This window comes from Miscanthus floridulus, chromosome 1 (genome assembly GCF_019320115.1).
Source record: "Miscanthus floridulus cultivar M001 chromosome 1, ASM1932011v1, whole genome shotgun sequence".
Classification (NCBI taxonomy): domain Eukaryota; kingdom Viridiplantae; phylum Streptophyta; class Magnoliopsida; order Poales; family Poaceae; genus Miscanthus; species Miscanthus floridulus.
In genome coordinates this window covers 36293697-36308929 of record NC_089580.1, presented here as the reverse complement: position 1 = coordinate 36308929, position 15233 = coordinate 36293697, and the positions used below count along the sequence as shown (strand labels likewise).

Genomic DNA, 15233 nt, shown 5'->3' with positions numbered 1-15233 from the left:
AGCGCCGCCATGGCCATCGCCACCCCCACTAGCGGCGTCAGTAGCTGCAATAGAAGGTTCCCCTAGGTCCGCTTAGGTGAGGCGAACATGTTGGCACCTTTGCCTTCGCCGGAGAAGCCACCGGCGGCGAACTGCGCCACCGTCCGTTCCTTCTCCCCTGCCCTGTCTCGCTGACGCGCGGGTCCCTCTTGTCAGCGCCGTGGCTAAAGCGGGAGCCCAGCGTGGGCTGCGCCGTTGTCTGGGCCACGCCAGCGCATGTTCTTGGGCCGCCATTTCCTCGGGCCGGCCCAACATCAGTGAAATGGTTTCCTTAATTGTTTTGTTTAACTGTTTTTCATAGTTTGGTGTATAGATTCAAAAATATGTAACTCAAGTTTGGTAGATCCAAAGGATATGGTTCCAATTTTGTGAGACTCATAGTTAGGTCTAGTATTTAAGAAAAATATGTCTTGAGCATATTATGTAGAAATTTTAGATGAATTAAATAGGAACTTGAAAAGTGTTTTTGTATGCATGCAAACTTGTTTAAATCATATCTTGAGTTTCTGTGATCCAAAAATTATGAAATTTTGTGGGTAAGCTAGTCTTGTATAGTAGAAGCTTTGGTTAAAATTTGAGAGTCATTGCATGTGTAGTTTTTGAGTTATAGATTTTCCTTTTATCATTGGTAGATACTTGTGTGAATTTTTGTAAATTATCTATGAATCCTATGGCCATGAAACTTGGTAGGTAGTATCTTGGTACCTTATAGATGCTAGAAAAAATATGAAATCTGTTGCTTGACACTTTTCACTAAGGTTTCCTAATTATGCCATTTTAAGTCATTCTGCCTTACCATTTTTGTGTAGATTGTTATACTTACTCAAATGGTGTGAAATTTTTATGGTAGTCTACTTAGAGCATGTAGTGTCTACTGTAATTTTTGTAGAATTAATGGTGTAGTTTTCATATATGTTTACTATTTCCACTAATTAATTAAATAAATTAAGAAAGGTATTAAAAAAAATATTTTGGAGATGAACACCCTACTTTATGGTGTGCTTGTGATATGTCAGTAAAGTTGGTTTTATCCAATTAAGTGTTTATATCATAAGTTAATAATTATTTGTTGCATCATGTCCCTCTGGACAGATCTGGGGACTTTGGAAAGTTCCCTATGATAATTTGGTTTTATGTGATTGTGATGAATACAAAAGTTGTAGATAACTTATGTATCTAGCTCCTGTCAAAATTTGAGGGCATTTGGCCCAGTAGTTTAGAAACTACAGCTGTTTAAAGTTAGGTTCCAGTCTTTGCTTGTTCTCTGCCTTGTGAGGACAGAGTTCTATTGATTTATGAGTTCGACCTGGTAAAGGTTAGAATCATGCTTTGAGGTCTGAAAATGTTTTGTAGACAATTTTATAAGCTTTCCAGGTTGTCTTGTTGCATATCAATTGGATTTATAAATCTCCAGTTATGGCTAGTTTACTGTACCGATATATAGTCTCCATTTGGTTATAATACAAATGCTTGAGTGTATGCTTGTGCAATGTTCTCATTGATTGTTTTAGGGGTTAGCCTAACTTGAGAATATGCTTAGGTGCAGGTGCTAGGTCATTAATGGAAGATGAGCAATTATACCTTAGGTTATATAAACGTGGTAAGTGAAAGTGATTTGAATAGGGCTTAAGTTGGAATATGCAAACTACAGCGAACATGTGCATTCCCCGAGCATCTCCGACATTCGTACATGTGCATCCATGATATTTATCTTGCGCATTCATGCAATAGGTGTGCCAGAGGAAGTGACGTTGCTAGAGTTCGAGGGAGCCAACCAGGAGGAGGAACCCGAGGTGCAGGAAGCCGACGAAGCAGTCGCCGCGGAGGAATTGCCCGAGTGCCCTGACCACCAGCCTTCCTCGTTCCTGAAAGGCAAGCCCCGGAGCATATTAAGCCTCCTATGTTTTCACAAATACATTGAGTATCTTTTATTGTTGATGATGCATTAAGTATAGGAATTGATTGAAACCAATTGCTGCATTATATATCCTTCCTTGTCCAGATATCGCACTGGAATCCTATTTAAGTTCAGGAACGGGTTAAATGCTTTGTCATGCTTAGTGCGGTAGAAGTCAGGTGATTTTCTATCACCTGCGAGCCTTAGGATGAGGTGGATCACGGTGGCTATATTTGCTATCGTGGAAAAGAACCATGTGAATAATGAATTAAGACCGGGCGGGGTCTTGTGTAGGTTTGAACATAGTGACTCTGTCTGAGTCGTTTAAGGACTGATACGCTGTACGTCCTCATGTCATGTTGAACGCAGCCTAACACTTAGCTGGCCGGATAAGTCGTTCCGACCGCGAAGCCTAGTAGCTCGACTCAGGCCGAGGACGCGAGCAGTGGCGACATTCTGGAGGTAGTAAGGATGTGCGAAGAGCCATTGGCATAAGTCCAAGGTGGGTTAGAGTCCCAAACAACCTTGGCAGAGTGGTTCTCTGAGAATATCGATCTGTTCGGACTCGCGACTCCTAAATCGTACCAAAGGTGACTTGTTGCGACCCTGACGAGGGAAGCAGGGTTTGTGTTTAGGAATACCCCTCCAGCTGGATAGGAATCGATTCGAATCGCCGTCTCTCCCGGATAGTGAGAACTTGACTGAGCAGCGGCAACGTAGATTCAATTAATTTAACGACATGGTTAAATGAATGATGATAAGGTTGCCACAATGAATACCTGATATGGTTATTAATGTTTGCACCCTAATAAAATGATTGCTTAGTACAGGTGCTAATATAGATGACAGGTTAATGGCTAAAAAGTCACTGCTAGTTAGGTTAAGAGTTGATCATTATTACTTATGCTTTTCTGCAAAAAGAAAGTGTCAGCCAGCTCCACTACATTAAGCTATGCATAATCCTTGGTGTCATTTATTTGGTTTTCGATGGGTAAGTCTAGCTAAGTACATTCCCGTACTCAGGGTTTATTCCATCTTGTTGCAGATGACCTTCTATATCAGGGATTCTGCAAGTATTGTCTCCACCCGGCGGGTGATGAGGACTAGATCATGGGCATGATCTCCTTTCTCTTATCTGAATGCTTTTGCGGTCTGTGATCAGCAAACCAGTATGTGTAATTGAACTCGGTGTGTGAGTTAAACTATTTGCTTCCGCATGTTTACAAGACTTGTTTTGTAATAACAATGACTCTGTGATGATGTAACCTATTTGCGAACGTATGCGAAATGTTGTAACGTACGATATGTTATGTTGAATTACTGTGATCTTGGTTGCATGCAAGTTGGTTTAAAATCCTTCGAGATTTCGGTTGACTACCGGGTTTATATGGGCTCAAGTTCGAGAATTTGATCGTTTCGGCGATTGTTTTTGTACTTGTGCTCTTATAAATTGGTCGGTTCCGTGACAGCTTTGGACGATAGACAAGCTACAAATTAGAAACTTGGCTCTTTAATATCAGGTACAGAAGGTATATAGAGATAAAAGATATAGATTTCTATTTGATTAGGAATCCTATATTTAGATTACTCGGATCGGAGAGATCTAATTGATATTCCTATCTTTCCAAACTACCTTAAGTATACGTCATATAAAAAAAGAGAAGGGCTACATGCGGTTTCTATATTCATGAAGTTAGTTAAGAGAGGGACGGACGAGTGGAGAGAAATTTTGCCTCTTTAATATTAGATATATATAGATATAGATCCTGAATCCGCCAACGATACATATACTACCCTATATTTTCTTCTTTTTTGCTAAATTATCCCTTGTTAGGATCTTGTTCTATGACAGCAGCCATAAAAAAATGAACCATAGGAGGAATTTTAGTCTCTCTAAATTAATCTAATAAATTGGAATTAAAAACCAAAATAAGGGTGTTTTATAAAATCCTCGTTCAATTATTATATTAAATTCATATAAATCACAACAACAACGACAAAGCCTTTTAGTCCTAAGCAAATTGGGGTATGCTAGAGTTGAAACTCAACATGAGCTTCTAGTCACGGTTCAGGCATGTCAATAGCTGCTTTTCAAGCACTCATATCCCAACAAAGATCTCTAGGTATATCCAACCCTTTAAATCTCTTTTTATTGTCTCCCCCATATCAGCTTTGGCCTTCCTCTATCTCTCCTCACATTAATATCTCAACTTAGGGCTCCACAATGCACTGGTGCCTCTGAAGATCTTCTTTGGACATGGCTAAACCACCTCAACCGATGTTGTCAAGCTTTTTTTTAATTGGTGCTACCCCTTGACGGTCACATATATCATTGTTCCGAACTCGATCCATCCTTGTGTGGCACAAATCCAACGCAACATACGTATTTCCGCAACACTCAGTTGTTGGACATGTCGTCTCTTTGTAGACCAATATTATGCTCCATACAACATAGCGGGTCTAATCACCGTTCTATAAAACTTGCCTTTAAGTTTTTGTGGTACCCTCTTGTCACAGAGAATGCCAGATGCTTGGCGCCACTTAATCCATCCTGGTTTGATCCTATGGCAAACGTCTGCATAAATATATCCATCCATTTATCTAGGATCCATGCTACAGAAGGATGAAGATATTGATGCTAAAGTTTGTCATAGGATCAAAGCAGGGTGGATAAAGTGACGTCTAGCATCTAACATTCTCTATGACAAAAAGGTACATATAAATCAAGATCATCATGTATTCGATACATGTTAATCCCCATCTATGACAATAATATTCTAATTGGTTTCTATATTCAACATTAATCATTTCAACTCTTAACTATAATAAGAAAGAAAAAATATATCTATTACCACCTAAAAAGCCTCTATAAAATCTATAACTAAGTTATACATAATTCAATGAGTATGAAATTTTTACTATAGTTTAACCATACAATAATTAGCCTACCATAAAAATTTCATCACAATTGGACCATAGAAGCTGAAGTTATGAATTATTCCATTTAATTACATAAAAACATATATCTAAAGCTACAACAAAAACTTGGTACTAAAGCATACCATATTATATGTTCACTGTGTAGATCTACTCATGAGGAGTCCAACAAAATTAGATTTTCCATTTTATATTTTTTTTGTGATTTACTATGATTTTTCAAAGATTCAGCCGAAATAAATAAAAAAAAACAAAACCGTCTTTAAAACTGCTTATAACCGGGTCAGGGAGGTAAGATGAACGGTTTTATAAGTTGTGGGAGGTGTTTTGCCCGGTTTTGGAGTTCAAAGAGGAAAAACGGACTTTCGCGAAAGTTGAAGAAGGTAATTTGAACTTTTTCCTTCTTATAATCTAGCCCCTCTACTTACTTTAATAAACCTTCTGTTTCATGTTTCTACACTAGAGAAACTTGTCTATATCGCACAAAGGTCTATGCCGACAAATGACCTTCCCAAAGCGGAGCTTTTTATACCTTGGTCTTGTTTAGATGCCATCCAAATTCTAAGTTTTTTCACTCTCTCTCTATCATATCAATTTTTAGCCGCTTGCATGGAGTATTAAATGTAGGTAAAAAAATAACTAATTACACAGTTTAGTTGGAAATCACGAGATAATTCTTTTGAGCCTAGTTGGTCCACGATTGGACAATATTTGTCAAATAAGACGAAAGTGATACTATTCATCGGGTTCACTTTTTTTGCAAAATGAACGAGGCCCTTATATATATACTTCTTACAAAAGTTATTGATGCGATCATAAATATTTATGCTGACATCACAAATAATGTTTTTAGTGCAAAAATGTTTCTAAAAATATTGAAAATTTAAATATTATATCTATAGATAGAAAACATAAATTCATATCTAAAAATATAAAATATTTCAAATCTAAAAAATAATAGATCATCATGTGAAAAAAATATTTGATTTCCGTGCAACGCACTAGCATTAATCTAGTATAGGATATAAACATGAGAGCAACCTACTCTTCTCTTCTCTATTGTATCGGTTCTATATCCGTCATAGGAGTTGGCAGACCAATGCATAGTAAAATGAGCGGGCCGGCATGGACCGACTATCGGCCCACCATCTCGAACGAGGAGGGGCAAGTGGTCCGTGGGCTTGCGCGCGTGCTGTTGCTGAAAGGCAAAGACCCCAAGCGAGCAGGCAAAAGAGAAGAAGCGCCGCCGCGGATCGGTGTCCGTGCCGCCGCGCTCTCTTCCGCCGGCGCAACTCCAGCCGCCGCGTGCCCCTTCTCCCCCCACTCGATGCGGGCCCTCGCGCGCGCCGCGTTGCTGCTCCGCCGCGCCGCGGTGTCCGCGCCCACTACGGCAGTGCTGCACCGCCCGCCGCCGGGCGTAGACCCGTGCCTCGCGAAGGTCTGGACCCCGTCTCTTTTCCTCCCTCCCCCCTGTCCTCGGTGCGGCCGTGCGCCGTCTCCTGGCTCTCCACGGCGGTGCTGGCGCAGGCAGCGGTTCCAGTCTGCCTGTTAGAACATCTTATAGGTCCCTTGTAGGATGGGAAATGGGCCTGCTTCAGGCTAGACCGCTAGAGCTGTGGTTTAGGTGCTAGATTGCTCTGGCCACTTGCCTGAATCCAGCTTGAAATCTAGTGATTTAGCAGACATTTGATGCTTTCACTCAACTGCAAGTCTGCAATTATGTTTAGTCTTCAGGATTATGCTAGTTGGCGTATTTACAAGGATTGCTTCATTCCAAGGTTCGTGAAGGGAAGCGCAAAATGAAGTCCCTTTTCAGCAATTACTGTCAGTAGCATTGAAGAGGTTTCAGTCTTAAGCACTGAACCATTTTGGCATATATAGGTATAAATTTTGTGCCTGAGGCCTTGCTTGAGAAACATATAGCAGCAATTTCATTACATTAGTTGTGGTTGTAGGTGCCAATCCTGTATTTCAGTTGAACATTAGCCCAATTGCTTATTCCGTTCATTCTGTTCCTTGTGTGGTACTGCGGCTAGTCCTGTGAATTTGCCTGTTTACCTTATACAGTTTTTAGGCCTTCAGACATGAAGGATTTTATATCTGGCTTTATTATCAAATTTTACGTCTGAATAGATCTTGAATTAGTGGATTACATGTGATGACATTTGCTCTGTCTGCCCCCTCAAACTTGCTCTGCCCATTGTCTTTCTGTTCCTGTTCTTGCTTTTGCTTTGCTGATCGTTCTTGTTAATGGAAACGGGGACAGCCTTGCTTCGAAAACATGTGCTGCGAAATCTACAACTATTACATCCTCCAATCTTCTGTAGCATTTTTTTGCATTAACTTTTCTGGTAGGAAAGCATCAATCATATTTGTCCTGTTAGCACTTTGGGGTATCAAGATTTCAACATAGAAGTTTTCTTATCTTTTTGCCAAGATCTAGCTTATTACATCCAATCATCTGCTAAGAAGTTTATTTCCGTTCTCTCCATTTGCAAATGTGTTTTTGGTATATTTGATTGCACATGAGTTCTGCATTGACTTTTGTTTGAAATACTTGTTCCATTTCCAGAATCTGCCAGGTTTCTTTTTCAATGGGTATTCTACTCTTTTGGCTCCACCAAGTGAAGTGCTGATTCCGCCAGAACTTCTTTCTAGCAGGACTGTGTGGACACCAGATCAGGAGCTTGGTAAGTTCTCCCCCGATTGATTAGTTTCGAATCACTATTTTAGTGGCATTTCTTTCAATACTAGTCTTCTCAATTTTCTTTTAACGACAAATGATCTATCATATGACTTACCATCTTATCTTTCGTCAGCTAAAGCTTTGCTTACTGTTTGTTACCTAATTGGACCAAAATTTGACTTCAATGAAGCTTCACTCCATTTCTGCAGTATTGCAGTTATTTATGAGTAATGTTGATTTTCTTTTGAATTAAGAATATGCTGAATTTTGATTCCTCTGAATTGTTATAATATTGCAGGGCAGTATGAAGACCTGGTAGCTAGGGTCACAAACTTCCATAATGAGGACAAGGGCTTCATGGTTTTGGATGGTGATGTTTTTGATGTTCCAATTAGGAAGGATATTGTTCACCGTGTAGTAAGGTGGCAGCTTGCTAAAAGACAGCAGGTGCACCAATAGGATCACTCAATATATTTTTGCTTGGCCTTCACTTATGGAATTCTTGGACTGATGTATGTCATCTTGACAAAATGACAGTTCTGTATTCTAACAAATTAAGCCCTTTGTCTTTACAGGGGACACACTCAACTAAAACTATCAGTGAAGTGAGTGGCACTGGAAGAAAGCCTTACAAGCAAAAAGGAACTGGAAGAGCACGGCATGGAACACTGCGCGGTCCCCAGGTTTATAACTGAATGAATAATGATACTTATATTCATATTGAGATTGCTTGAAACATATTATCCAGTTTGGAGTCAGTCAACTAAATTCTGGACATAACAGTTCCGTGGTGGTGCAACCATGCATGGGCCTAAACCACGAAGCCATGCAATCAAGTTGCAGAAGAAAGTACGACGGCTGGGGCTTAAGATTGCCTTGTCTGCTCGAACTGCAGAGGGGAAGGTATTTGCTATCTACTAAATTAATATATATGTCCTTTGATGTGCTCACTTTTGGTTAATAACTATCATTATATCTACAAAATTATTATTGACAAATGAATTGCTATACTTAATCATAGTTTGATAGTGTGCTCTACGAAGAAACATGCTTACTAATTTTTTAAACTACACAACTTTTTTGCAATTTTTCACAAAGTGACATCTTTGTAAATGTTACAATTGAACTCCTTTCAATATCTTGACTTTCTAGGTCCTCTTTAGTTTTTAGGATGATAGGATAAGTTGCCAACCACATGTGATCTTGTAAATAACTATGAGCTGATGAATGTCAATTAATATCGTGTTACGTGGTGCCCTGTGTTGTCCCCATTGCATATTTAACCCTGAAGTTATATATGAACAGGCTGTTCTCTTATATGGGGCGATTTAATGACATTACCATCAACTTAAGTTCCTACGATCATGTTTTCACGACAGGTTCAATTGTTTGTTGCCAGATTTTACTGTGAGCTGACTATTTTTACCTACCTTCCTGAACTGCATTGTTGTTTACTAAACTCTATTTAGCGGTATGACAATACATGTTTGTTTTATGCAATGTTTTCTGGTGTGGCTCTTAGGCCATTCTCAGTGGAAGATTTCATATTGATATTTCCAATAGTGCCACATATGCAATAGTGTATTGAAATGATGAATGGAATGGCCCAGTGTTATTAAGTTGTCAAATGTCGATTAATCGGACGGATCGGTCCTACGACTCTGATTATGTCCACCGACTCGATTTGTTTGACCAGATTCCAAGTCGACTGACTAACCGTCACTTAATCACGATTAGTGGTCTGATTAGGATGGAAAAGGACTAGCTTTCATGTTGTGCATTGGGCTGCCTGAGCAACTGGACTTCGGCGAGCTGGTGGGCTGCCATTTGGCCAATTAGGTTTTAGAATATATACCTATCCAGAGTAGCCCAGGAGCAGGAGGTTGCCTCTCCTGTGTGCGGATCCGCTGTCCAGCCGCCGCCGCGCCACCCAAGAGCTCACCGCAGCCCAGGAGCATGCGGCCACTGGTTCACATCCTTGTCGGGACCTCTTCCACAGATCTCCATTGGCTCCCATTGCTGCAGGGTGCCTGCATGCCTGCTCTGAGTGCAACCATTGCTGGAGGCTGGATTCCGTCCCACAGGCAGCAAACAATGCCGAATTCTGCCACTGCCAACCAGATCCCTTCTTCCATCCCGATTCCTGAAGATGAGCTCCTCCTCTGGTCCTCCAATCCTCCATGTTCTTTCTGCTATGCTGCGTGTGCGTTTGATTGGCGCTCTGCACCTCTGTGACTCTGCCTTGCTCTAGCTCTGCTGCTGCTCTAACTCTACTGCTGCTGCTGTTCTTGCCTCATGCTCTCGGCTGCTGCTCTTCGCTTAGTGCTTACTTACACCTATGTGGCTGTGTGATGTATGTGCAGATGTTGATAAGCGGCCAACTGGCCGTCAAATCTCACAAGAATCCGTGCCCTAGTGATTTACACTCTTGTTGCGTGCTTTATACTACATGCTATATGGTATATCGTACTGGAATATGCAGGATGATTATATGGACAATTAGGACCGACTAGGCTCGGCTAATCAGGCTGGTCAAGACTAATCACGATTAGTCGTCTGGTTGGTCCCACGATGACTAGGGTTGACTGCACAATTTGGTAACATTGAAATGGTTTATGCAATGGATTGTTTCATCTTTCTATTTCATAGGCAGTACATGCAAGAGACAAGTTGTATTGGAAACAGTGTAGACATAGTTTCATCTAGATAAAACTCATTTGATCTCTCTATTCATTAATCCCTCGCCACATCATAAAAAAAACCTGACATAACACGATATTTAATGAGAATGAAACTCCCATTGAGTGGGGCCATATGAATGCTCTTGCATTCTGTTAAAAATGTATGCACTAATATTTAATTGTTCATGTTTAGCATAGCCCTTAGCTTTTACGGACTTAGTCACACTAACATCAACTTAGTTTACGAGGATCATGTTTTCACAAAAAGTTGAATTATTATCTACTACTTCCTCCATCCCAAATTTTAAGACGTTTTGGCATTTCTATATTCATAGCTTTTATTATGTATGTAGACATAATATGTATCTAGATGCGTAGCAAAAGCTATGAATCTAGAAAAGCCAAAGCGTCTTATAATTTGGAATGGAGGAAGTACCATTGTTTCCCTGCTTTCCTTAAAGTGAACTGTAAAAAACAATATGGGCATATGATAATATGTTTTATCAATGTTCTCCGACGTGGTTATAAAATTTTAATCTGCACGCATTCGAGCACTCTTGAATTTTTCTGTCCTGCAGGAAAAAACCCTTATGAATTTCATTGTTTGCTTTAAAATTGACTGGTCCATGTTTTTTTTTGTATAGCTCTTGGTCTTTGAGGACTTGGAAGTCCCTAGCCACAAGACGAAAAACATTGTGCAATACGTTAGCCAGATGGATGATACAAAGAAGGTTCTGTTGGTGGATGGAGGCGACATTGATAAGCAGCTAAAGCTGGCTACTCAAAACCTTCACTATGTTAATGTACTTCCTTCCATTGTAAGTTCTATGATTTCAGTACTTGAGGTTGAGTAATCAAACTAAGTGTTCTTTGCTTGGAATATCTTTTTTTCTGGCTAAACGACCATTCTGCATTTCATGAAACGCAGGGCCTCAATGTTTACAGTATCCTCCAGCATGACACCCTTGTAATGACTCGGGCCGCTATCAACAGAATCGTCGAGCGGATGCATACCCCCATCAACCGCTAGCAAGGAGGGTTCTGGATCAGACCTCTGTTTCTTACAACCAGCAACAGTGCTTTCGTCCCCTGATGAAGCTCGAAGATTTCCAGTTGTCGTGGTGCTAACTCGGAGCTGCAACATGGACTGTTTATTTTCTGTCAGACTGAAGGTATCGAGGTAGGAGGGAAATGTTGGAGCCCTTCCGTGGCTTCTTGCTCGGACTATGGTGTCCTAGTTTTGTAATTCAAGAATAAGACACGTAGCTCATGATTATCATTGTCTTCTGGACACACAAGAGGCATGCAAAAATGAATTTGCTCCACTGCATTCATATTGCCTTTCCGTGCTTTTAATCTGAGCCAACTTTCTATATCCCGATAAAAATTGTTGCCCGGACAGCAGGTATTGAACAGATGGCCGGCAAGAGTTGTTGTAATGGTGCAAATGGTAGCTTGCTTAAACACAAGAACCAAGAAATATTGGGTGAGTCAACTATTATATGGGTGAACTAATACGCCATGTTCGCTTGGCTCATAAGTCATGGCCGAAAGTACTTATTGTGAGAGAATACTGTTCGTTGGCTGAAAAAGTACGGCTTATAAGCCAAGCGAACAACGCGTATATTAGCTTTCTCTTCAATCGTAAAAGTGGTTGATGGTAACAAATAGTTCAAAATTTTCCATCTAGAAACGGTGATCTGTAACTTTGCCAATTATAGACGTGGGAATGTTGATGGACTGGGGAGCAATTTTGCTGAACAATCTTTTATCGTGCAACAGTTTGCGCACGAGAGGCAGAGGCTCCTATGCTGTCTGATCTGCATCTTTGGCCCACTGGAATTCGCTATTTGCTCCCCCGCTGGGCTTCTTTGCACATTGGTTGCTGAATAGTGGCCCAATTCAAAGAGCTACCATGCATTGCAACCACGGATAGTAAAATAAGGTATATTTTACTAAACATTTTTCTAACAAAATGGTAAAATAAGGAGATGTTTTACTAAATATTTTTTTTGTAACAAGTGAAGGCAAAGCTACTCTATCAAGAAATCAAAACCTGAGCTTTAGCTGAAGCGAGAGCTCTACTAAATGGGTCATTTGTCGCTTGACGTGACCGAGTGAATTTGCTCCACCATGTGGCTTGACGTTATTTTTAAATATGATTTTGAAAAAAAGGTTTAAACAAATTGCTGGACTGACTGACTATGCACCCATGCGGAACGCGGGGAGTAGGATCATCACGTCTTTCGAGACGATAACGATATGATTAAGACGTCCGGACGGACGGTCGCTTCCCACCGCTCAATCTTGTAGCACTCGCGCCCCCATCCTTATCCCTTCGCGTCCCGCCCCACACCCGACGACGCGACTGATTCCCTGGCTGGCGACGGCTCCTTCCCCCAACCCTGACATTCTCCTCCCCCACTCCGGCGGCTCCTCCCCCCACCCCGACGTCCTCGTTCCCCCACCCCAGCGTCCTCCCCCCCCACCCCGGCGGCTCTTTCCCCTACCCGGCGTCCTCCTCCCCACCCTAGTGGCCTCCTCCCCCACCTCGACGGTGCCCCTTCCCCCACCCCGGCGTCCTCACCCACCGAACGTCCAGCGCCCACGGATCTGGTGGCCCTCTTGCCCACCCCAGCAAGATCCAAGCAAGCCGCTGACACTCTCCTACCCCGGCCGGCGGCGCCCTCCCCAGATCCGGCAGTGTCTCCTCTCCCTCGGCCGACGGTGGGCTTGCGAGCACGCACCAGCCAGCGAGCCCGCGCCACTGCAGTTGCCCACCAGGTAGGTCATGGCCGCGCGACGATGCTGTGTTAAGTGTTTCTAGACGCATCTTAGACATGTTTCAAGTGTTTCAGTTGTTTCATATGTATATTTCAATTGTTTCATGTGGATGTTGCAAAAGTAGACCGGGATGTTGCATATATTGTAATGGTTGTACATGTATGTTGCAAGCGTCTATCCCCAATGTTTCATCTGTTTTTTGTACACATATGTTGCAAGTGTTTCAGATGCATGCCTCAAGTATTTCATCAGTCTTCTTTTATGTGTTGCAAGTGTTGCATCTGGATGTTTAGATCGGGGTGTTACACATGTTGCAATGGTGTTTCAACTATATGTTCCAAATGTTTCATCTGTTTTAGACACATGTTGCAAATGTTTCATCTTGATGTTGCAAAAGTGGATCGGGGTGTTGCACGGCGCGGCCGGTGGTTGTCACTGTGCGAGGTGTTGGGTGGGCATGGGTCCCTGTGATGGACGCAGGCCTGGGTGCTGGGGGCGAGACGTGGGGTGTGAGGCGGAATGTGGACGCGAGAGCGGTACAGGTGTCGAAGCCATGTCTGGACGCGACGTCCTGTCTGAGCGCTAGACATACCGATTTCGAGACCCAACCAAGCCAACCCAATCCATCTCCTACTTCAACACAACACGTGCCGCAACCGCACCTAATGTGACAACCTAGTGTCCGGGCCGGTGGCGTCGCGTCCCGCGTGCGGCCTTCCTCGCTGGCTTCATCACGTCGGTGGCGTGTGGACCATAGCGTGTGCGCGCGCGCAATCTGTGTCGCTCCTCGTCCCTGTTTTCCCTTCCCGGCGTCGTCCAAACTTGCAATCTGCCGACCTCCCCTCTGACCTCCACTTCCACCCCTGCACTCTTGCCATGTCGCGACGACAGTCCATAGGTGGGTAACAACCCGTACCGACATATTTACGTGAAGAAAACACGAGAGAAGTTCAGGTTCTAGTCAGAGAAGTTGAGGTTCGCCGGTAAGCTGACGAGCAAAATTGGGTGAAACAAAGCCCTTACCGAAAGCCGTGGCGTCGGGCCAGGATCACGAACGCCGCGTGCGTTCCTGCCTGCCCCACCCACTGACCCACTCCACCCCCACACGGTGCCACCGCAACGGTCTGGTCTTTAAGCAACCCACGCCACATCAACTCCCAGTCCTCCTTCCACTTCCACGACCACGACACCTCCCCGAAAGTCCAAATTTTTTTACAATTTAGCCCTTTTTTGAAAGTTTCTCACAAATAGACCCCTGGTGGAAAGAATTCAGGAAATAGACCCTTAGCTTGGCGCCATTGGTGCTGGCACTGAGCTCGGCGCCACCGTCACTGGCACCGAGCTCCTGAGCACGGGGCAATGGCCTGCTAGGGGGCTCAGTGCCAGAGTGACTGGCGCTGAGCTCGGCGCCGTAGATCTTGGTGCCGAGCTCGGCGCCAGTCACTCTGGCGCCGAGCCCTCTGCATTTAACCCCAACCCAACCTTCTTCCCCGAGCGTTTTTCCTCTTCTTTCTCCTCCCTCTCGGGTTTTTCTCTCCCCACTTCACCCTACCTCACGAATCGACATATTGGACCTTGAAAACCTTGATTTGATTCGTAGATCTTCGAGAGCAAGGTATACTCGCTCACCTCCTTGTTTTTTTTGCATCGATTTGGTATATATTAGTCAGAGTTTTGAACCTAAGAATCGTCATCTCTTAGGGTTTCATTGTATCCCTCAATATATATATTATACAACCGTAGGTTGATTCCAAGGCGTGGAAAAAGCTAGCAAACCAAACCGCATGTATTTATGTTATGGGTTCATTGTTGTGGATAAAGTGAGAAACCCTAGGTTTAGGGTATAATGTTAACTACTTTTGGTTCTTAGAACAAAATTGGTTATATTGTAGTTATGGTTCTCATTGATATTTTTTTGTGATGTTTTGATTTATGTTTGTTAAATTACATCCGTTTTGTTAGATGCAAGAAATGTTTCGGGAGGAGTTTTGGCGAAAATGGGGTCGTCCTCGAGAATTATACCCCGACGCGTCTAGCAAAGATGCCCCCGTCCCTCCTGACCTTCCTGTACCTAACTGTGACTGTGGTTTTCTGGCCCATGTTTTTCGATCGAAATATCCGGACACAGCCGAGCGTTGCTTCTACACATGTAGTCGGTTTAATGTAAGAAATTGTTTGTACTATCCTTTTTCTTTATTTATTTAATTAT

The 15233-nt window shown here is 42.7% G+C and overlaps 1 protein-coding gene across 1 annotated transcript; it reads left to right on the top strand.

Annotated features, from left to right (window-relative positions):
- The first annotated feature begins 6091 nt into the window (after positions 1–6091).
- On the top strand, positions 6092–11574 carry LOC136479000 (uncharacterized). The gene is made up of 7 exons (XM_066477033.1): positions 6092–6311; positions 7446–7563; positions 7858–8006; positions 8135–8242; positions 8343–8462; positions 10885–11058; positions 11169–11574. Exons 1-7 carry the CDS (start codon positions 6201–6203, stop codon positions 11268–11270), a joined length of 882 nt encoding a protein of 293 aa, XP_066333130.1. The 5' UTR covers positions 6092–6200; the 3' UTR covers positions 11271–11574.
- The last annotated feature ends 3659 nt before the right edge of the window (positions 11575–15233 follow it).

What these genes read in the sequence shown, in the direction of transcription:
- LOC136479000 (XM_066477033.1), top strand. Translation starts at nt 6,201, where the DNA reads ATGCGGGCCCTCGCGCGCGCCGCGTTGCTGCTCCGCCGCGCCGCGGTG. An exon ending in AGCTTGCTAAAAGACAGCAG is followed by an intron (nt 8,007 to 8,134) that starts GTGCACCAATAG and finishes TTGTCTTTACAG; the next exon opens with GGGACACACTCAACTAAAAC. An exon ending in TTAATGTACTTCCTTCCATT is followed by an intron (nt 11,059 to 11,168) that starts GTAAGTTCTATG and finishes CATGAAACGCAG; the next exon opens with GGCCTCAATGTTTACAGTAT.